The 23,928-nt window shown below is 43.6% G+C and overlaps 2 protein-coding genes and 1 pseudogene across 3 annotated transcripts; all 3 read left to right on the forward strand.

Annotated features, from left to right (window-relative positions):
* Positions 1–2,797: 2,797 nt before the first annotated feature.
* LOC127776744 (homeobox protein HAZ1) lies at positions 2,798–11,944 on the forward strand. Of its 2 annotated transcripts, none has more exons than XM_052303273.1 (9): positions 2,798–3,108; positions 5,284–5,983; positions 6,096–6,261; positions 6,340–6,463; positions 6,548–6,660; positions 6,759–7,367; positions 9,775–10,065; positions 10,779–10,868; positions 10,961–11,944. In XM_052303273.1, exons 2-9 carry the CDS (start codon positions 5,418–5,420, stop codon positions 11,378–11,380), a joined length of 2,379 nt encoding a protein of 792 aa, XP_052159233.1. In that variant the 5' UTR covers positions 2,798–3,108; positions 5,284–5,417; the 3' UTR covers positions 11,381–11,944. The 2 variants fall into 2 exon arrangements, with proteins under 2 accessions (XP_052159233.1, XP_052159235.1); XM_052303275.1 differs by having other exon boundaries at positions 10,946–11,082.
* A 1,424-nt stretch (positions 11,945–13,368) lies between these two features.
* Positions 13,369–15,145, forward strand: LOC127777501 (GDSL esterase/lipase At1g74460). The gene is made up of 2 exons (XM_052304102.1): positions 13,369–13,827; positions 14,304–15,145. The coding sequence occupies exons 1-2, from the start codon at positions 13,441–13,443 to the stop codon at positions 15,003–15,005; spliced, it is 1,089 nt and encodes a 362-aa protein (XP_052160062.1). The 5' UTR covers positions 13,369–13,440; the 3' UTR covers positions 15,006–15,145.
* Positions 15,146–16,140: 995 nt separating this feature from the next.
* On the forward strand, positions 16,141–22,161 carry LOC127776342 (uncharacterized; annotated as a pseudogene).
* The last annotated feature ends 1,767 nt before the right edge of the window (positions 22,162–23,928 follow it).

Raw genomic sequence — 23,928 nt, forward strand, 5'->3', positions numbered from 1 at the left:
CAGAAACTCAGAATAAGAATATTTGACTGAGGAGATGCACATACCAGATATCAGATATGCACACGGCAATCAAATTACATCCGGCTGCTGCACACGGTTATTTTCTCTCTCCCTTTTTTTAAGATAATGGATAGTCCGGCATTTGCTTCAAAAGAAGCTACAACTACTTGTTACAACATCCATAACTGAATCAAAAGCAAATGGCAATCTTAGATGCACACGGTTATAAATAACAAAGGAAAACCTAATGCTGATGGAATGATGGATAGACAGACGGATTAAATACTAGTAAAAGGCTACGGCACACTGGTGATATTTTTGTTTAGGGTTGACGTGCGGCGGCTATGCAGCCAACGCCATGGCGCGCGTTGAGGGAGCACGAGAAAGAGGATGACGCACATCGGACCAACCACGAGTGGTTAGTTACAATTCATCCCCTTCCGGTGACCACCGGATAAAAGGTAGTCGAAGACATAGGTATTGGGGAGCCTTTTCTCTATATAGGTTCTTTTATCGAAACCTCCGTCCTACCCCCCACCCCTCGCAAACCTCGCACACCACCATCTTTTAACCTCATGACTTTGGCGGTGCCACTGCCATCTTGTTGCTCACTACTGATTCGAAAGGGCTATCGTGTGAATGTTCACATGACTAAGGCGCGTGAACACCTACACTTTTCTTTTCTGCATCACGTGGTTTTCATTTTTTAGTAGGTTTATACACCCAAAGCAGCTTATATGTCTAATTCGGATTCAAGTATTTTTTATATTAAAGTTTCTCTATGTACAAACTTTTCTAAAATAGCTTTTTTTTAGTCTTGGGCTAGGCACATCTGAACCGGAGTGAAAATGTTTGCGTGCTTGGCTAGTGAATATTCGACCATTTACCATTAGACCATTGCACGGTCCAACACTTCCCCATATATCTCTATGGGAATCCCCCACCTCCCCTCTCCAACCAAGGGACCCGATCACTCAAACCCCGAACCTTGATAGGAAAAAGCTCTATTAGAGTTTCTAGACGAGGCAATATTATCTCTCATGGGGATGGAAATAAATTGCTCCCCTATTGAGTGAAGCGGGAACATGGGTGTTCCCCTATCCAAACGTCTCCATGTACTTGTGGAGCCTTGAGTAAGCATACATGTGCACATTCATTTGTTCTATATAGTCCACAACTTCACATAAAAAAATCCCACCTATGTTGAACTGTCTTGTAACTAAAACCCTAAATCACAATTTCACACGGTAGAGAGAGATGATTCCAAGTTGCACCGCCATCGTCACCTACATGTCGCACCACTATTACCATCCGACGCCTCGTCGGGTTTGCGGTGTGAGGTCATATCATCCCTAACACATCCATGTCATGTGCATGTGTCGTGCCGCCGTCACCACCTAAACCCTGTGCTAAATATGGTGACTAGTGATAGGTGAGATCTTCTGTAGTAGGCACCCCCTTCTGCTCTCTTTCTTTCCTAGCTGCTACTACATCGGCACGTGACAAGGCATCCTAGGCAACCACTGATGAGAGCTGGTCATGGGTTGGTATTAACCGCAGATCGAGTTGTTGTTTCTTTAGGGCATGTTTTGCATGACTCTAACTCCCAGATCCAATTTTTCTAGAGCTAGAGATGATCCAAACGATCTAGATCTAAATAAAACTGGAGTGGAGTGGGCTGAAGTCTTCCCAAAAAATAAACTAAAGGGTGGAGCTAGGTTATGATCGCTCCACTGCTTCACTTCCAACCGAATGACAATGCTAGTATGCTACCCTTTTTTTCTCATTGAATTTACGGGGAAAATGCCATCGCGACCCTTCCAACCACTAACAAGATTTCAGAATTTGCCACCGATTACGCATTGTTTTTAGGGTTTGCCACCCAATCCATGCTATTTTCAGAATTTACCATCGGGATGCGAATTTTCTTCGTTCCGTGCCACTCTATCCACAATCGTTAGTCATGACGTCAGTGTCTGTCCGCCTGGCGACACCGCCGTCCATCCGCCATCGCCCACGTTAGCCGCGCCATTGTCCGTCTATCGACGCCACCATCGTCGTCGTCCGTCATCAGCCATGCTGTAGTCCGTGAGCCATCGTCTCCTATCATGTTGACCCACATGATGACAATGATAACAAATGAAAACATCAACTTAATGCAAGAGCTCGCCGCCCGAGATTGTTGCTTCGTTCCTTGGGGACTGGTGCTATGAGGAGCAGAAGTACGGGGACAACGCTGGGATTGACGGGGTGTCGTCGCCGATGACGTTGAGGCGGTACTACAAGGAGCAGGGCAATGTCATGCCTGGCGAGGACTTCCTCGAGCTCGACGTAGTGGTAGAACTGGAGTAGCGGTGGCGTCGTGGGACATCTTCGCAACGACGCCTCCATCATGGCATTGCTATCGGCCCCGCGCTTTGCATCGAGTTTAGCCTGGAGGTCTCCGAGCCTCGGCGAACGGATGGCCAACGACACGACGGATGGCAAACGACAATGACGGCTTGGCCAACGACGCAACGTATTCAGTGACAAATTCTAAATGTTCTCTACCATACCACCATCGAGATAATTAACTATTTACTGCTATAAACGTGGTGTTTCAAAATTTATTATACACATGGAGGACTCCGTATGTTATAGACATACAAATAACGAATGGTTAACCATTACGTTTAAAAGTGGTAAATTCCCCTCTCCTGCCCGTGACCCCACGAGGGTGGGTCCCACCTGTCAGTGACCCCCCGGCCCCCCACATTTCCTCTCCCTTTTACGTCCCGCGTGAACCCGTCCTGTCCTCCTCCCCTCTACCGCGCGAGTCCGACTCCTTTCTCGAGGGCGTTGGCACTTAGCAGGCGGCGGCTGCTGCTGCGGCGGCGCAGGGCGGCGGCGGTGCAGAGCGGCGGCGCACGGCTGAAGCGGCGGCGTAGTCGGCGCTCTCCTTCCCTGCTTCTTCCCTCCTTTTTCCTCCCAACCCCGACTCCCGGCGACCGAGGGCTGCAGCTGAGGGCGGCGCGCGGAGGCGGAGGCGGCGGGCGCACGGCTGCGGAGGTGCTGAGGACGAGCGCGACAACGGAGGCTGCGCGCGGCGGAGGCTGACGGCGGTGAAAGGTTGGTTTTCCCGAATCCCTAATGTATAGTGTGTATATATATTTTACAGAAACCAAACCCTAAATATTCCCTCACATGTTGAGTTCTATTCCGGTTCATTTATGTACGGATGATTGTATATTTTGGTTGATTGCTTGGTATTAAGCAATGGAAACTTGGGTAACTTTCAGATCTGAAATTTACCCCTTAGGTGTGTCAAATTTCAGATTTAAGCACTAGGGACCTTGAGCATTTTGTTTCACTGGCCAAGTCCGATGTCCATAATTTCAGTTCGCATTTTAGAAGTCATTGAGAAATTCCAGATTTAAGCACTGCGACCATGAGCTATTTTAGTTTGCATTTGAGGAGCCGTTGAGCAATCTGTATCATCTGAGAACTAGTGCCTGTCTCTAGTAATTTTTTTCATGAATTTAGAGAACTTTTAGGTCCGGTTTTCATGGGTTTTCACTTATTTGTTGGTTTTCATGGGATATTTCCCCTATTTAGAATGTATCATCTATTTTAGCCATGTAGAGAACATGCCAAATTGCATTGAGTCTTATCTCAGTTGTTCAACCTATGATTTATGTTAGTATTGAGAAAAGATTTGTGTGAGTGAGTGGATTAAAGGCATGGATCAAAATGTGCCATCAAAGGGTGTTAAAATGCCCATGGCCTCAGCTGATTGGAATGACTACAACACAAGAGTTGTGTGAGATTTTTGGTGATCAAGTAGTTGCGGCTGATTGTTCAAATACCCATTTATCCAATCCTTGGTACGGCCAAGTCATTGAGCAATTTGCCGCAAGAACATGTTTTGAGGACTAGGTTTCAAATTAAGAACAAATGGGATAAACTTAGGACTTAATACAACAGTTGGAAGTAGTTGAAATCACAAACAGGTTTGGGATGGGATGACACAAAGCAGACAGTCACGGCTACTGCAGAACTATCATTGAGAGAGATCCTTCGGTGTATGGAAGATGAAGTGGCGGGTTCTCCTCAAGATGCTTAGCTTTCCAATGTGGAAACAAAAGATAGTTGTGGCGGCAACAATGGCATTGCACAATTTCTGGATCTAGGGTTTCTTATGCACAACATTGCATTGTAGCTGCTTTAAAGCCTTCTTTCCTATGGTGTGAATTTAAAGAAAGTAGTATGATGTTGTCATGATACTTGATGTTATGTGGTCATTAAGTTTTGTGAAAGGTGGTGGCTTTAGGCCTATTGAGATCCAGAGCGGTGGTTGAAGAGGTGTGGAGTAACAGGATCTCAGTAACCTTTGTGTGTATGAGGGTATCAGAGGCATTAGTTTACTAGCTGTCTCCAATTGCGCCTCCATCTCTCTGTTTTTTTCTTCTTACTAGAAAAAATACCCGTGCGTTGCAACGGGTGAAGGTTCTTTTAATTATTATTATACGGTTTAGCTAAGGTGAACGACCTTAAAAACGAACGACCTTAAAAACCGACTCAAACATATATATGTATTTCCAAAAGCGAGTGAATTTAAAAACCGACTCAAACATGGATGACGTACCAAAGTGCCGGGAAAAACATCTTCAATTTTTATAATAGTAGAGATATAAATAATGTGCAAAAAGCAATGATGCCGAGATTTGTTACGTTACCTATTAACATGTTCCATTCTAATTGACTATTACAGCAAACATATAATGTTGGTTCATTGAACCAACTTCTTAGGCAAAACAACTCATAGGTACATGAAGAGTCCGATAGGATGACACTCTATTCATTAATTACTGAGGTGAATGTGTATATGCTACATCAAATTGATTTGAATATAACTTGTATGTAGATCCCACACAATGAAAAGATGTTGGTTCCATGGCCATTTCCCCATAATTACACAACCTTGTATGCTTAGTATGATGGAGTATTATTTAAACTGTGTTTTGAACCATCAATAAGAAATGTCCATGCAAAGCTTGATTTATAAGATAGGCTACTGTTTTTTAGAGCACTGGTACACGTAGTAAACAATTCTACTAAACTCCTACAAACAAAATTCTCAACTGTTTGATTTAACTAGATGTGAGTTACAGGAGATCTAGATTTACTCACAGCATGCCACATCATTGTTTGTAAGAGTTTTATAAGATAAAATTTGGATGTATAGCCTTTTCCTTTTTTATTTTGTGCTGCTAATAATCCTTTTTTGTGTTTTATTTGCTACAGGCACATGCTCATTTATCTAGACTGTATCTTGGTTATAACCCCTTCCTGAAAGCATTTATCCAGGACTTCCCTAAGCTTATCAAGACTGATCTATCTGTTCCTACAGAGGAGGTCCATTTGCAGCTATCATTTGTATGGATAAGACAACTACTTCTGATCTTGTTTTGGACAACGACAACATTGGGAGTAATGCTGGTTCTGCACAGGAGCCTCTTACTACCAATGGTAAGACTAGTGGGGTCAGAAATAGATACAAACAAACTGTTAAAAGGGGAAGGAAAGGCTCCCAAATATCACCAAGTAAAACATATCCCCTGAGATCTTCACATAGTAATGTCAGGGTGCTTCGCTCTGCCTCAAAAAAGAAGAATGAGACACCTATTGTGCCCACAAATGATAATACTGCTGTTCAACGAGTTGCGAAGAAAAGGAAAAGAAGCAAACCCTTGAGACCTGCACCTAGCAGGGTGCTTCGCTCTACCTCGGAAAAGAAGAATAAGGCACATAATGAGCTTCGAAATGATGGTGCTGGTGTTCAACCAGCCGAAAAGAAAAGAAAGGTAGGCAGACCCCCAAAAGGAGGAACTCCCAAGGACGATTACCTCATGATCCGAAAGCGAGTTAGATATGTTTTGAATCGAATGAACTATGAACAAAGTTTAATTCAAGCCTATGCCAGTGAAGGTTGGAAAGGTCAAAGGTTTGTGATCGTTAAACAATTAATTTTTCTTCACATACTCTTACCATTTTTTATCATATTGGTTAACTGCAGCCATCTTCTTACACTGGTTTTTAATCCTATAAATATTTAGCTTGGAAAAAATAAGACCTGAGAAGGAGCTTGAACGAGCCAAGGTGGAAATTCTGCGATGCAAGTCAAGAATACGGGAAGCTTTTCGGAATTTGGATTCCCTCCTATCTGAGGGAAAGCTGGATGAATCTATGTTTGATTCTGCTGGAGAAATATCTAGTGAAGATGTAAGCCATCCCATTTTGTTCTTGAAATCTCCTCACTTCATGTATTGTCACCTTAATTCAGATTCATCTTGGTTGCAGATTTTCTGTGCTGCATGTGGTTCAAAGGATGTTACATTAAAAAATGACATAATTCTTTGTGATGGAATCTGCGACAGAGGGTTCCACCAGTATTGTTTAAACCCTCCTTTGCTTGCTGAAGATAGTAATACCCATTACATTTTCCTTTATATATTGAAAGCTTTATTAGCTTGTGTTGTTATTTACCTGATCAAATGTGTTTTTTTAGTTCCACAGGGGGATGAAGGATGGCTTTGCCCTGCATGTGATTGCAAAATTGACTGCATAGATGTATTAAATGAACTCCAAGGGGTCAAACTCTCTATCCATGACTCTTGGGAGGTAAAACCTATAAACTATCCTGTTAGTAGTAATGCACTATCAATCTTATGTTGTCTTCAACATAAATGAGAGCACATAACTTCATCTATTCTTTGCAGAAAGTTTTTCCTGAGGCAGCATCCTTTTTGAATGGTTCTAAGCAAATTGATGCGTCCGATCTTCCATCAGATGATTCAGCAGACAATGATTATGACCCTACTTTGGCTCAAGGGCACAAGGTGGATGGAGAAAAATCTTCTGGAGAAGATGGTGGTGAAGGATTAGATTCTGATGACTCATCTTCTGAGGATTCTGAATCTTCTGAGAAGGAAAAGTCTAAAACTTCACAGAATGGAAGGACAGTTGATGATCTTGGTTTGCCTTCTGAGGATTCAGAGGATGGTGACTTTGATCCAGCAGGTCCAGATTCCGACAAAGAACAAAATGATGAATCAAACTCAGATCAGTCAGATGAATCAGATTTTACATCTGACTCTGATGATTTTTGTGCTGAGATTGCTAAATCCTGTGGTCAGGATGAAATCTCAGGCCCTTCATCATCACAAATCAGAACAGTCGATCGCACCGATGGAAGTGGTTTTGATGGTGAGCCTAATGCAGAAAATTCGAATCTTGCATTTATGGAGACAGAGCTAGAGCAAGACATGGTGCTACCAATTTCTAGTAAACGACAAGTTGAACGTTTGGATTACAAAAAACTGTATAATGTATGTATCCTCATCCTGTTTCTTCTATACTGTGAATTGGTTTTCTCTTACCAATGTTTGATTAGTTAACTACTTTCAAATCTTCCTTTCTGCTGTTTAATGAAAAACAATCTCCTAGTATAGGAAATAAATGTAATTGAATAAGAAAAGACATACCAAGCAAACAATTAGGGGGACAGATATATGGCTCATAAGTCATAATACTACATGTACGCTCTTGTAAAAAGAGCACTACATGTACCACCTCACATAGGTTAGGTCATAAACTGTGCAGCATCTTTTAGTATGGTTGCTTCATTTTTGTGAACCATGCTTTGCTACCAAAGTGGTTTTTAAGTTATGCTAACATGCTGATAATATACTTCGGTGCATTAATGGTGTTAACCTGGTGCATCTTTGATGTATATCTAAACAAGACATTATGTGCATGCCTGGATGTGTATTTACCCATTTGTGCATCTTCGGAATTAGATATATTACTCGCTTCGCTCTCTTTAAAGGGGCAATTGCTTATTTGACCTCGTTTTGAATTGTAATTGCCGATTTGACCCTACTTTTTGAACTTTGCTTATTTGACCCTCATTTTCGAGTACGAAGCTCTGGTCTGACCCTATTCCGTTTGTGTGAGGTGACGGTGTTAATTTTGGGGTAAATAGTCCATTTTGCCCTTGCTTATTTGGCCCTGTTATATCTTGTTTGTTTGCTTGTTTGACCTAAAGTTTGGATAATATAAAAAAAAATCTCTTTCCCCGGCGGCGGCGGCGCACCCGCGGAGGAAGACGGAGGCCGGCGCGCGCTGGGGGGGAGAGAGCGGTGCCCTGTGCTCTTCGCCATAGCGTCGTCGTCGTCGTTGCCGATCGGTGGCGGCGCGCGCGGAAGAAGATTGAGGCCGACGCGCGCGGGGAGGGAGGGAGCGGCTCCCTGTGATCTTCGCCGTGGCGTCGTCGTCGTCGTTGTTGCCGACCCGGCGGCGGTGCGTGCGCGGAGGAAGACAGAAGCCGGCACGCAGACGGAGGGAGGAAGGCGCTGGAGCTCGCCGGCGTGCAGAGGGCGGGCGGCGGCATCACGCGCGCGAAGAAAGGAGGAGGCTGGCGCGCGTGGAGTGGTGACGGCGCGGCGCCGAAGCTCACCAGCTCGCGGGAGAGAGGCGCCGCCGCCGCCGGATCTGCGGCTCGTACACTCAGCAGCCGCCGGATCCACCGCTTGCACACCGCCACGGCCTGAGCTCCACCACCGTTGCTCCTCCTCGTCATCGAGCTCACCGTAGCCGCCACGACAGCTCGGCGCCACCGCTCCCACAGCTCGGCGTCGCCGCCCCCACAGATCGGCGCCGCCCCGCGCCCTATCAGACCGCCGCCGCCGCCGCCGCCCTCCACCTCCACAGCGGGCGCTGGCGGGGCTGTACATCACGCCGACGCCGCCGCCTCCTCAGCTCGCTGCCGCTGCCCCCACAGATCGTTGCCGCCGCCCCCTCAGATCGGCGCTGACTCGGACCCCCTCAAAGCGCCGCCGCCGCCGCCCTCCACCACAACGAGTGGGCGCCGGCGGGGCAGTGCTTGACGCCGCCGCCGCCGCCCCCTCAGCTCGCCGCCACCACTGCCCCCTTAGCTAGCCGCCGCCGCACGCGTAGGTCGTCGCCGCCGCTGCATGCACGAGTGAGAGAGAGGTGAGACCGTGAGAGTCACGCACGAGAGAGAGAGAGAGTCAAAATAGGGTTTGGAGGGTATTTTCGTCATTAGGAACTCTTGAAACATTTTCTTTTTTTAAAAAAATCGAACCCTAACGGAGTCATCAAAAGAGGGTCAGACGGAAGCTTCGTACTCGAAAAAGAGGGTCAAATAAGCAAAGTTCAAAAAGTAGGGCCAGATCGGCAATTACAGTTCAAAACAGGGTCAAATAAGCAATTGTCCCTTTAAAATATTAATGTAACACCTGTGCCTTGCTAATTTGCTATTGACTTAGTACCCAGCACATCAATGTGCCTTTGCTGCAGTCGTGCTGGTTCCTTTCGAGTTGAGATCTGCCTTAGCGCATTCCGAGCTTCACTGCAGGCCAGTTGGCACCAATACCAACATTCTCGGCCTACATCATACCCTAACTGAGAATAGTGATAGGCCTAAATCTCACACCAGGCATTGATGAACCAAATCCTATTTTATTTCTTCTCCAGTGTTTCTTTTCTAGTTGTAGCCAGAGCACAAGCCAACATTTCCAACGGAAGCATATTTGTTGATGCTGTTTTGTTCTACCGTTTGCCAATGTTTATTGGCTTTACGCATGTAGCCCTTTAATGGGATTTACAATTACAATTAGTGATATTCAAACTGATGCATTCTTGATTAAGAAAACAATCAGAATCTAATGCTTGGACATTACTCACTTCACATTTTCATGTGGGGATCTACAGGAGGCTTATGGTAAAGCATCATCTGATTCAAGTGACGATGAAGAGTGGTATGGAAATAGTACACCCGAAAAAGGTAATTTAGAAGACAGTGAAACAGATTCGCTTGCTGAATCACCTCAGGGTGGAAAAGGATTCTCTAGAAGAGCACCAGTTAGGTACCATAATAATGAACATACTCCACAGAATGTAAGGCCCGGTGGTTCAGTAAGCGACCAGCAAACTGAAGTACTTTGCTCCAATAGCAATGGTAGCACAGCCAAAAACAGACATTTTGGTCCTGCAATTAATCAGGTATAAATATCAAATAATCAAATGTCTCATTATGTTAGACAATCTCCAGTCAACAAATAAGTGATGCTTTGGGAGCTGCATGGTCAAACTTTATGATTCTAACTATTGTTATCTCTAGGGATATTAGATCATGCATAATCTAAAGTGTAGGTTTGTCTCAAAAGTACTTTTGTAATATTATACTTTTATCATTCTTTATAAACATATCGTACAACAAAAACTAGCTGAATTCGTCGTGCAATTACGTAGGACTAAATTAAAGTTTACTTTGAAGTATTGTTAGGTAGACAATCTACTTCAGAATTTGCATGGGAATCAAATTGCTTGTTTATTTTGTTTTATTCTGCATTCCAGTTATTCTTGTATTGTATTTGGTGTGAACTCTTCTAATATATTTCAATCCAAGTTTCAGATATTTATTAGTTGTATTTGACATGAATTATTTGTTATAATCTATAGAATTTTGTAATCTGGACCCTCACGATTGTCAATATTGTAGATTCTTTTTTCCTTTTCTCCGATGATCTGGTAATATTTAGGCCTTGAGAAATAAGAATGAACATGGACTCCTTCTCAACTTGTTTTAATAAAATATGTAGTAGATTGGAGAAGTGAAAGTTAAGTTTTGAACACTGTCAATGCCTAAACCAACCTTTATTTGTCACTGGAGAGTATATTGCTTACATTACTAAATTGATCATTTTTTCATGCAGAAACTGAAGGCACATTTCAAGGAAGATCCATACCCTAGTCGTGCAACAAAAGAAAATCTGGCACAAGAGCTAGGCCTCACATTTAATCAGGTTCTAAAACAGTGATCTTTGTTCTTCCTCCCATGAGCACTTCGCAGGGCTGTCACTGTATCTCTCCTCCTTAATAGAGTTTCTGTTGACAGGTCACTAAATGGTTTTCCAGTACTCGTCATTACGCAAGAGTGGCAGCCACAAAAAAGGAGAACAACATTGAAAATCATACGGCTGAGAATAATAACAATACCAACACTGTTGATAGCATACAACTGAGAGGATCCAATGATATTGTTAGTGTAGATAGAAATGATATGGTCTCCGAGGAAAGGACAGGACAAAGTAATCTCAATGAAGGTACTCCATTAAGATCAGATACCAGCTGTGGGCAGAGTGTGGCTGTGACTCCTATGGTACACCCAGAAAACCAGGGCAATGATTCCTCAAGTAATGTTAGAACACCAAATGCTAAGTCTGCGGAGAAATTGATCCCTGGACTGGAAAATTCAGATGAGGCTAGGCGAAAGGCGGTACAACGGGAACTGAGAAAGATGAAGACTGGCAGGTGAAACTCTCTAGTGTTCGAGTTATTTGACCAGATGTGCAGAGAAGCAAGTTTTTGTATGCTGCCTAGATTGCTTTTAATCAGATGTGCAGAGAAGCAAAGATTTTTTTTCCTTCTTGTTTGTGGTCGCAAAAAAGCCTGATTGTTGTAGCTGCTATGTTTGTTCCCTTTGGCTGTCCATCCAGAATTTCTGATAAGATGACACTTGGAAGCACATCCTGCTGCACTCCAGTTACAGGAATGGGTTCAGTTGACTGTAACAGTTTAGCATAGTCCGTAGTGGACAGTAGCTGTGTTGTTTGTCGTGCCCTGTAGTCCTGTACTACCTTGAATTAGGACTGCTAAGTGAACCGATACAAGTACTTGTGACTGAAATCTATACCTCTTTTTTTCTTTCCACCTTGGGAATTTGTAGAACAAAACCGATGTCTGATGATATGCTATCTAGGAATAGCAACTGTTGTATTTTTGTTCCTGTTTAGGGAGATTTAGATTCTGATGAGCAGTTGGTTGGTAGCTAGCTTTTAAGAATTTGAAAAGGCTGGGTTTCCTACTTTTTAGCTTCTACTTTTTTCGTTTCACAATGTAAGACTTTCTAGCATTCTCCACATTCATTTAGATGTTAATGAATCTAAACATAATGTTAATGAATTTAGACATTATGTCTAGATTCATTAGCATATAAATGAATGTGGACAATGCTAGAAAGTCTAGATTCATTAACATCTAAATGAATGTGGATAATGCTAGAAAGTCTTACATTGTGAAACGGAGGGAATACTTTATTTCATCAATTCTATAGCTCTATAATCTCATAACTGGGTGATAATTTGAATTGTTTGGGAGCAGAAGATTCTTAGAGAGGATTCTTATGTTAAAGCTATCCTAAACAGGGTCTTCATTTCGTACTACACTAATACAGTATGCAACTAATTAATCGGCTTAATGCTCCATCGTTAAGGGACTGTTACATCCTCCTAAATGCCAAAAATTTTATCGATTTGGACCACTTTTTGCCAAAATGAATTTAAATACTAGTAGCAAAAAGTAGGCAAGTTAGCATTTGTCATTTGGAAGTCCATAGCAGCAAATTTGGCAAAAAAAACATCGGGCCCTGTGCATGAGAGAGGCAGCAATAATTAATAGCAAAACTTTACCATGTATCTAAACACCAACTTGTAATATTGTAATACCAAAAAAATTTGCTGCAGTAAATTGATTGAAACAACCCTTAACCGGTGAGTGCTTTGTATATACATACTGGGCCACTAGTCACTAAAGAGAATGTTTTTCTAATTTCGTGCCAGTTTTGTCCAAGTGGCATAACACAGTAGCATGCGAATGTGGATGAAGGATGCTTAAAAGTCTATTTTGCCTCGGCAAATAAATGCAAGATTTGGTCCTGTCTCATCTGTGTATGTCCAATTTTTTTTTTTAAACCTAAGCCAGCTAAAGTTACTAAGGTACTATTATTCTCGCAATGTCCTTAGCTCCACAAGCAGACCAAATCTTCACTTCATCCAGGATTTTCGCCACTAGCTGAAGCATTGAGAGTTCTTTGCTTTTGAAGATTCACCTATTCCTTTCGCACCAAACTTCCCAACAGAGCAGCATATGCAATGATTGCATTGTCCAAAATTTTTAAGGCGTTTTCAAACCGATGCACTCGCATTTTGTGCAATTTATACTGTGTTCTGTATGCATCAAAGGAAGCAACCGTTCCTGGAATGTTTGTGCTGCAATCTGCAAGGAGGATCAAGTCGCCGCCGGCTGACAGCGACCGCGACACCGTTAGGCCAACCAAGTGACCAACTCCTCCCCTTTTTTGCTTCCTCACATCAAAAATTTTCCTTTGCCGCGCTTTTCAGTTAGGTAAGCTAGGTGTATCAAACCAAGCTACTCAGACCAACTCCCAGTCCCAGCCTCAGTTTAATTAACCACCAAATCCCATCATTCTTGATTAACTACTAGTAGTATTACGCATTAGCAAAATCGCCACACTTTTAATAGGAGGCCTTTTGCCAAGCAGATCACCTCGTCGATCGAGACACAGATCAAATTAAGATGGCTTGCAAGAAGCAGAAGTCGAAGCTCATGGCATTTTCGCTGGCGATGGTGGTGGTGGTGGTGGTGCTGCTGGGGCGGTGCCGCGGCGACGTGGTGCAGTTCATCTTCGGCGACTCGCTGTCGGACGTGGGCAACAACGACTACCTGACCAAGAGCCTCGCCCGCGCCGCGCTCCCCTGGTACGGCATCGACTTCGACACCGGCATGCCCAACGGCCGCTTCTGCAACGGCCGCACCGTCGCCGACATCGTCGGCGACAAGATGGGCCTCCCCCGCCCACCCGCCTTCCTCGACCCTTCCCTCGACGAGAACGTCATCCTCAAGCGCGGCGTCAACTTCGCCTCCGGCGGCGGCGGCATCCTCAACGAGACCTCCTCCCTCTTCGTAAGTAGTACTTCTTTCTTCTATATCGAATTATACAAAATTGTTACTTTCCACGTAACGTTTAATCATTTATTTTATTAAAAAAAGTTATATAAATATTATTTATTTTTTCGTTTGACTTTTTTCTTAACCAATGTTCTTTAGGTTTGATTAAATTTATAGAAAAATTATAAACAACATCAAATTAGTTTTATTAAATTTAACATTGAATATATTTTGATAATATATTTATTTTGTATTAAAAATAAAAAATCTTAATATGTTTTCTATAACGACTAAGAAAAAATTAAATAACTTATAATATGAAATGGAAATGGAAGGGTATGATTTTAACTTATGCTTTTACATATAAATGGTTAAATATTATAGAAAAGTTAATGAAGTTATATATTTTGGGATGGAGGTTGCCAAGAATTTATCTTGTGCTCGGTGAACTGAAGAACTGAACCGAATATGTCACGCATGTGCGGTTGCAGATACAGAGATTCTCGCTGTACAAGCAGATCGAGCTGTTCCAGGGGACGCAGGAGTTCATGCGGCGCAAGGTCGGGAAGGCGGCGGCGGACAAGCTGTTCGGCGAGGCCTACTACGTGGTGGCGATGGGCGCCAACGACTTCATCAACAACTACCTCCTCCCCGTCTACTCCGACTCGTGGACGTACAACGGCGACGCCTTCGTCCGCTACATGGTGACCACCCTGGAGGCGCAGCTGCGGCTGCTCCACTCCCTCGGCGCGCGGCGGCTCACGTTCTTCGGCCTGGGACCCATGGGCTGCATCCCGCTGCAGCGGATCCTGACCTCCACGGGCGCGTGCCAGGAGCCGACGAACGCGCTGGCGAGGAGCTTCAACGAGCAGGCGGGCGCAGCGGTGGCGAGGCTGTCGTCGTCGCTGGCGAACGCGACGTTCAGGTTCGGGGAGGCGTACGACTACTTCCAGGACATCATCGACCGCCCCGCGGCGCACGGGTTCAACAACTCGCGGGCGCCGTGCTGCTCGCTGGGGCGGGTGCGGCCGACGCTGACGTGCACGCCGCTGTCCACGCTGTGCAAGGACCGGAGCCAGTACGTGTTCTGGGACGAGTACCACCCCACCGACCGCGCCAACGAGCTCATCGCGCTCGAGACGCTCCGCAAGCTCAACATCACCGTCTCCGCCAACAACTCCACCTCAACCTAGCTAAGTAGTAGTAGTAGAACTAGTAGTATATTGGTTCAACGTACGTTGTCAGCGTTTTTGTTTTGGTTCGTACAAACATTGTAAAATCCTTGCGTTCCAAACGAAATTCGTGATTCATATATACATGATTCATGTGAAATTGTTCCTACGCTCATGGCTTCTGTTTGGTTTGCCTGTGAGAAAGGTCCGGGGGTCTTTCGGTTAGCAACACCATAAGATATAGCCTAGGCCGACTCTGATTTAAATCTCACTTCTCTTAATAAATCTCGTTATAAAAGTTCTTTTTCTTATACTAGAAAAAAAATATCCATGCATTGCAACAAGACAAACTAAACTCCGATTTTTCCAAAAAATCTTCAAACTCAAAATCCCCTCCCCACCGCCATGCATATGCATGCCATGGTCATCCTCGGCCTCCTCCCTAGCACGTGCGTCATTGTGCTCTACGCCGCCGGCCCGCACTTCTGCGCGGGCATCGAACTCGGCTCTGCCAAGAACCCCGCCATGGCCCCCCTCCCCGCTTGGTGGCACCCAAGACTACCCTGCGCCACTGCGCCACATGCCATCCTACCTATAGAGTGGATATGCAAGCGACGCTCACGGGCATATCGAGTAGTGCCAGAAGCCGATAGTCGCGGCGATGCGCGGCGCCTGCTTCAGTGGCAAAGTCGATATCGTGGCCACTTGTGATATACTCCTTCCGTTTCTAAATGTTTGACATCGTTGACTTTTTCGCATATGTTTGACCGTTCGTCTTATTCAAAAAATTTTGTGAAATATGTAAAACTATATGTATACATGAAAGTATATTTAACAATGAATCAAACGATAGGAAAAGAATTAATAATTACTTCATGTTTAAAAGGCGAATGGTCAAACATGTTTTAAAAAGTCAACAACGTCAAATATTTAGAGACGGATGGAGTATGATGCTAAGGACGCCATGTTCAAGCCCCACCGTCCCGCCGCCCCGCCGTTGTTGCCATCCTGCTACTTTCAGGTCGTCTTTCTTCATAGGCGCGGCTGAAGGTAAGCAAAAGGCATCCTTCATGGCGCCTATAGTCTTGGCGGTAGGGACCAAGACACTAAGGCGGTGTTCTATCAAGCGGCTCCCTTTGGCACGCAAGGTGTGGCCATGGACCGAGCAGCCAATCTTTGGGTGGACGAGCTGTTCAATGTCGCGGAGGCAAAGGGACGGTGGATGGCGTCCTTCCTGGCACCCGCCGTGGTCGCGGGAGAGCTTCAGGAAGTGCCGCCCAAGCTTCCTCCCATTGACAGCGTCGTCTTCGACCCTTTTTCACCGCCCATCTTGTAGATCTCCTCACCAGCTCCTTCCTGGTCACGGCTTACCTATTTGTGCGGCTAGCGGTGGGCAAAAGGCTTCCTTCATGGTGGTCGTCGTCTCGACGGTGGAGACGAAAACACTAAGGTAATGGTGTGGTGCTCGATCGAGCGGTTCCCCATTATGCACGAGCTGTAGCCGTCAACTACCGCCTAGCGCCAGAGCACCCCGTCCCCAGCTGCTACGATGACGTGTGGTCCACACTGCGGTAGGCTGTTGCCACCACCGCCGGTGCCGCGGATGCCGACCAATGGTGGCGAGCCTTCGTGCTCGGGCATAACACTCTCGCAAGAGATCGAAACGAGAAGAGAGATGAATAAAGAGAGGGGAGAGGAGAGTCCCTACATGTGGTCCCACCTGCCACATCAGCAGAAACGATTCTCCAAACCACAAAAGCACTTGGTTTGTACCTGTTGTTGAAGATGGGGGAGGTGTTATATCTGTTATATGGTCGAGGGATGCGATTAAATTAGAAGAATAAGGGAGGCAAAGTAGACTTATGTACCTGTTTTTGAAGATGAGGGAGGTGTTATACCTGTTTTACGGTCGAGGGATGCGATTAAATTAGGAGCAAGAATAAGGGACACAAAGTAGACTTTTGCACCTGTTGTTGAAGGTGGGGGAGGTGTTATACCTGTTTTACGGTCGAGGGATGCAATTAAGGGCCTGTTTGGTACAGCTCCAACTCCTAAATATAACTCCAGGAGTTGAGTCTAGAGTGGAATTGTGGAGCTGCCTAAACCCAGCTCCATAACTCTAGTATATTTTGTGAGAGAGCTCCACCCAACTCCACTCCCAGTTTTGGTGGAGCTGAAACTGCTTGGCTGAGCTCCAACTCCAGGAGGGGTGGAGTTGGAGCTGGAGCTGTGCCAAACATGCCCTAAATTAGGAGCAAGAATAAGGGACACAAAGTAGACTTTTGTACCTGTTTTTTAATATGGGGGAGGTGTTATACCTGTTTTACGGTTGAGGGATGCGATTAAATTAGGAGCAAGAATAAGGGAGGCAAAGTAGACTTATTCCAAGTAATAATAGATGCAAAAAGGTTTTGATAGAGTAGCCCTAATCTGGCCTAGGAGAGGCCCATAGAATCAAATGATTTATTTTGCACCGGTTTTTGATGATGGGGGAGGCGTCATACCCGTTTTACGTTTGAGAGATACGATTCAATTAGAAGCAAAAGATTTGGGAGGCAAGCAGAAAGATTTTGATAGAGTATGCCTAATCTGGCCCATAGACGCTTTAAAGCATGCAAGTGCAAGTAATAATATGTGTAGAAAAGGGAAAATAAGACAGTGAGAATCGAACTCTGGTGGCCAACATGAAGACCTCCTTCCTTAATCCTTAGCCAAGTACGCAGACTACGGCTTGTGCTTGGTGATTAAATGGAAAATACACATACTATCTACACTGTAGTTTGGGAGTAGATTGAAAAAGACCTGACGTGACTAAGCGGATTAAAACGGATTATTTTTCGAAAACGCTATAAAAGTGGCGACAGTTTTTCCCTTTAAAATATATCGGTTTGTGGTGCATTGAATTGACGTCAAGATTGGCGCTAAAACAGCAGGATGCTATGGCCGGGAGTTCAGCATTGCACGCTCATACCAGCTTAGCAAACATCTTTTCTTGAAAAAAAAACACTTCTCATATATTTATACAAATTTACATAGTAGTTACATTCCACTTACACACCACTTACATATGTAATTTTAGAATTTACATATGTAATTTTAGGACTTACATATGTAATTTTGAGACTTACATTGTAAATACACTAAAATTACATATGTAATTTAGGGACTTACAATGTAAATACATACCGACTATTTTTTAATGAAAAATATGACGCCATAAATATAGCTACTCCCTTATTTTTTTCCCTGCACGGCTAAGAAATTATCGTACGGTGGGTGAGGCGCTTCTTGAAATCATCGTACGGTAGCTGAGGCGCTTCATGAAAGAAGGTGGATTCGGGACATCACCGCCGCTCTGGGCCTAGTACAAAAACCGGACCGGACCGGTGGTTGAACCGGGAAAAACCGGAACCAGCCCCTCAGCTGGTTCGGTTTGCTGCAAGGACCGGATATACAATCGAACCGGTCACAACCGGATAAACCGCGCGGTTTTTGGTGAAAACCGGCGAACCGGACGCATCTAAACAGGCGGTTCTGGCGAGCACGTGGACCAGGCTACAAAGGCCCACTAGGCCCAAGTCATGCATGTGTCATTTTTACTGAATAAATGAAAAAAAGGGTGGTTTGGTCACAACCGGATGAACCGGGCGGTTTTTGGTGAAAACCGGCGAACCGGACACATCTAAACAGGCGGTGTCATGCATGTGTCATTTTTACTGAATAAATGAAAAAAGGGTGGGATGATGGGACTCGAACCTGGTTGTCTCGTTACAAGTTCAACAACTAAGCCAAGTAGACCACTTACACATGTTGTTTAAAGGAGAATGCACATATAATATGAAGGCTCCGGTTCTGCAGTCAAACAGGACGACCCAGTGGTCAGACCGGTGAGCCGGTGAACCAGAAGCTTTACTGGTTCGATGGCCGGTTCGGCTTTTTGCACTATGGCTCTGGGCATCCAAGCAATCCTGGAGTATCTCAAACTCTGGGATATCCTTATGTCAATCCAACTATCGGATGAGCCTGACTCTATGATTTGGAGGTGGGAGTCCTCAGGAGAGTATTCTTCTCGGTCAGCATATCGTGCTCTGTTCTTGGGAAGAATCCATTTTCAGTACAAGCCTATTTGGAAATCTTTGGCGTCTCCTCGTTATCACTACTTCCTTTGGTTGGTCTCTCTCAATAGATGCTGGACGACAGACCGTCTCCGGAGCTGTGGCTTGTCGCACCTGGAGCGCTGTGTTCTTTGCGATCAAAGTGACGAGACTATCGAACACCTTTTGGTTGCATGTGCGGAGTACTGGCAGTTGTGGTGGATTGCTCTCAGAGCAATTGGACATTCAGAATGCTTGCCGATCAATGAACCCTCCTTTCACCTTTGGCTCTGTGACAACAGAAAGAAGGTGACCAATGCGCATCGTCGGGGATTTGACACCATCGCAACCCTGGTAGTATGGACGATTTGGAAAGAGAGTAACAATAGAGTTTTCAATCAGACCAGCAGATCTTGGATGGAGATCACTCGGGGCATGATAGGTGAAGCTGATCTTTGGAGACTGGCTAGGGCAGCCATTCCCAGCTTAGTAGTCCATTCGGATAGGGAGGGGTCGCCAAATTATTTTGGATATTAGGCTTTAGTACTCTTGCTCCTCTCCTGTATTCTGTCCCCATCTTTTTTCTTTTGTTGCGTCCGCCTTGTACATAAACTTTATCTCTTCTTAATACAATGATGCGCTTCTTACGTATTAAAAAAACGGATTTTAGCGTACGCAAGTGGGACGACGGACGGAAAAACAACACCCGAAAACCTTACATAATCTTTTATTAGGTATAGATTTAACGTTTTCACTTCTCTTTTAATAAATTTCGATATAAAATTTATTTTTCTTATACTTAACTTTCTTTTCGTTTGGTTGGTTGTATATGTAACGAGGTTAACATTGGAGCATTGGTGTGCAGCCGTGGGTGTGCACGCCATAGTGGCGGACACACTCATTGGGAAGGATGGGTCGGCCGGCCCAGCTACGGTCCGTGTCGCCCCACATCCCCAAACCTCATTTTAGTTATGCTAGAAAAAAATGCTCGTACGTTGCAACGAGAAGGCTATTTTAATCTTATTATTGTTAGGCGGTTTAGTTAAGGTAAAATTCATCGTGGGAATTCGCTTGGATATATGTTTTTTTATAAAAATATCATGAGCTGCAATTAGGAGCCTAATCGTGTCAAGTTAGCATGCGAGTTTTTTTTAAAGAGATTTCTTATACAACTCCTTTTGTATTTCCAAAAACAAACGAACTTAAAAACTGACTCAAATACGTATATTTATTTTCAAAAGCGAATGAGCTTAAAAACCGACTTGTATTATACAAGGATGACGCACCAAAGTATCAACGAAAACATCTTTATTTTTTATAATAGTAGAGATATATGAAGAAACTTATAAGGTCGTTTTTAATCTCTGATAGTTCGAATGGTTGAAAATAATTTTTGTCCCTGCCGTACTTGCCACCGTAAGTACATATATGTGCTCAATATAATCTAGTCTCCACTTTCTCAAAATAATAATAATAATAATAATAATAATAATAATAATAATAATAATAATAATCTAGTCTCCACGCGATGTCCAAGTATAATTCCTGATAATCATCACGGAGAAACATTGCCTATCAAGACGGCTAATTTCACCCAGCGTGGCTGACAAACGCATGTATGTGAACATACAACCAGATAAAGTCCTAGCAAGATAATGAAGAGCCATCGTTCCGCGATCAACCATGTTCCGTAGCTTAACCCACCCATATTTTTAGTTAATAAATTCAAGTCTGAAGTCTCCAAACCTGTCAAACTGTAAATTTTAGAAATATCAGAGAGAAACAGTGCGCGTTAAGGCCGAGATAACCGGATAATAATGAGATAAAGACAAAGTATCTGGAATAGATAAAGTTATAACAGCTTTTCAAATTAATCCACACGTGAGAGATGAATATACTTGAAAGGAAAACATTACAACAAGTGTTTACCACTATATAACCAGCTGTGCCATGGACCAACGAACATCGACCACATCAACCCACGTACAGAAACCCAGCTTTCGCAAGTAGATGAAGATGGCGCATCCTCCTCGTCGTGTTCTTGGCCTTCTTCGCCGTCGCCTCGCTGCAGCCATCGGCAGCCGTCAGGGACGCCCAGGTGTTTAGAAGGCCAATGCCGACGTGTCCCAGCTATCAGCTTCGCTGGTTGGATTGCCAGGTCTACCGCCACTGCAAACGATCCAAATCCCAGGTCTTCCACCATTGACGCCACTTCCGACGATCCAAATCCCATGTCTTCCTCCATTGCAACCACTTCCGACAATCCAAATCCCAGGGCTTCCACAACTGCAGCCACTTCCAACGATCCAAATCCCAGAGCTTCCGCCATTGCCACCACTACTGCCGTCAGTTTCCATCACACCGGGATCATCAGGTGCACCAGTACAAGTCCCCAATAGCTCCCAGAGCGCACTGGCAGTGGCAGCGCCTATCACACCACAGCCGACGGAGTGCTTGTCGTCGCTGATGGCACTGATGCCGTGCGTGGAGTATGCCACCAAGACCGATGTGCCGGCTCCGCCAAGCGTCTGCTGCGACGGCTTCAAGTCGCTCGTGGAGATGGCGCCCATCTGCCTCTGCCACGGCATCAACGGCAACATCGGCAAGTTCATGCCGGCGCCCATCGATCTCACACGCATGATGTCTCTTCCAGCCACCTGCGGTGTGACCCCTCCTGTCGAGGCTCTCACCAAGTGCTTCAGTAAGTATTAGCTTCATTTTTCTTTCTCAGCAGTTTCCCGAATTTCACATATATATATCATTTTAATTAGCTGTGTTCTACTTTTGCAATTCTTTTTTTCTCAATTTCTACATAGTAGTAATAATGTTTATCTACGGGAAGACTGACTTTTATCGATGTTGTGTTAATTTTGACAGCGGGACCAGTGCCACCGTTGATGCCTGCTCCTACTCCTGCTGCTGCTCCATCTCCATCTCCCGGTAAACATGAATTAACAATTCTTTATAGAAAAAATAATACATGTTATCTTCATCAATCCTGAATTGATCCTCTCCGACGAGTGCTGTATTCTGATTCTGATTTTTGTTTTTTTTTTAATTCTTCTGCAGAGCCATCAGCTTAATTTATAGCAACAAGATGGATGCTCATAAATTAGGTGCAATCAAGTAGATTAGAAGTTTGATCTTAGATATAATATATAGTACCCCAGTACATATGAGTGCATATATGGCTGCATGCTGCCCAGCTAGTTTTTTTTTTTTAGTTTCACTCTGCAAGACGTTGTAATTAGGTCTAATCTAGGGGATCAGTCTAATTAGTTTATATCAATGTCATTTGTACTCTGGTGCAAATATATATATAAGTACCAAGTCGTTCAATATATTTTTCTCCTTGCACCGTATAGACATAGTCGGTTCCGTTGTCGATATATATATTTATTACATGGATGTTTCATGTCATTATTATTCATTAGTACTCTCCCTTACTGTTACTGAGATAATTTTACGTTTTAAATCAGAATGCTTGAATTGCACAGGTGCTGGTCGATTCGTTAAAAAAAAAATGTATGTTACAGTAAGTTATTAAAATCTAACTAGAAAAAATGTGTTGCAATGGGTGAGGCTATTTTAATCATATTATTGTTATGCTAGAAAAATGCACGTGCTTCGCTACGGGTAAAGGAACAGTTAAATGCTATAAAGTCTAGAGTTAACATGTATATAGTACTGTTTCAAGATAGATAAATTATTTATTAGGCTAATGATAATCACGACGGATAAAAAAACACGCTCTCTCTCTCGACCCTTGTGTGACAAACTATGATATCATTTCCAAAATCGAACACATACTCGTGTAGAGATGGATCGTGTCAGGACTCACGCGTGGACGACTGAATAAAATACATGTGCATTGCACTAGGTAATGGTTAGGTGGATGAAATATGACCTCAATGATTTATCGAAGCACCTAAGTATAATCATAAGTACCGGCGACAATTCATAGTTATCACAAATGCATATTTGTGCTTGGACAATTAATCCGCTCTACGCGTACAGGATGTGAATGATGTCCCTAACACATGGTCCCGATGATTGTAGCATTGGAGAAACAGATAGCCGAGCAACACACCTTTACGTATAAGTCATCAATAATGAATTTTTTGGGAGGTCATTAATTATTTTAAACTACAATTTTTTATGGCACTTTTATAATCTTTTATCATAATTGATGATTGCTATAACATTGCATTGATTATAATCACAATGCAACAGTACAGCGCTATGCTCTAGCTGACAAAACCTGAACAGTACCAGCCGTGCCATATGTTCCTTTTTCTTCTGTAGAAAACCTCTTAGCGCATGATTAATTGAGTTTTATTATTACAGTAATTAAAAAAATATATAGTATTTTATATCAACTTGTATATAGAAAGTTTCAAAAACGCGCTAACAAAAATCGGAGATAGAAGGAACAGAGCCATGGTGTGAAGTTTCACGCCATGCACATATTCAGTTTTCATGTTTTGAAAAAATACCGATTGGTTCATGTATTTATATTGATTTTTGTGTATATAATATAATTATATTTAATTTTCGAATTAAAAACTGGTGCATTATAAGATTTTAGAATCACTAAAAATCTATTGAAGAAAGAGGTGCAAAACTTTTGTTTTTTCAGCCCTCGGATGTGCATGGTCCGTGCTAGTGATTGAGAGAAAAAATTACGCGCAAATATGATTTGAGACGAGGGAGTGAAAGTAGAATTATTCTAGGGCCTAGGTAAACATATATTGATTTTTGTGTATATAATTTAATTATATTTAATTTTCAAATTAAAAACGGATTCATTATAAGATCTCAAAATCAATAAAAATATATTAAAAAAGAAT

This window comes from Oryza glaberrima, chromosome 6, assembly GCF_000147395.1.
Source record: "Oryza glaberrima chromosome 6, OglaRS2, whole genome shotgun sequence".
In the NCBI taxonomy this organism is placed as follows: Eukaryota; Viridiplantae; Streptophyta; class Magnoliopsida; order Poales; family Poaceae; genus Oryza; species Oryza glaberrima.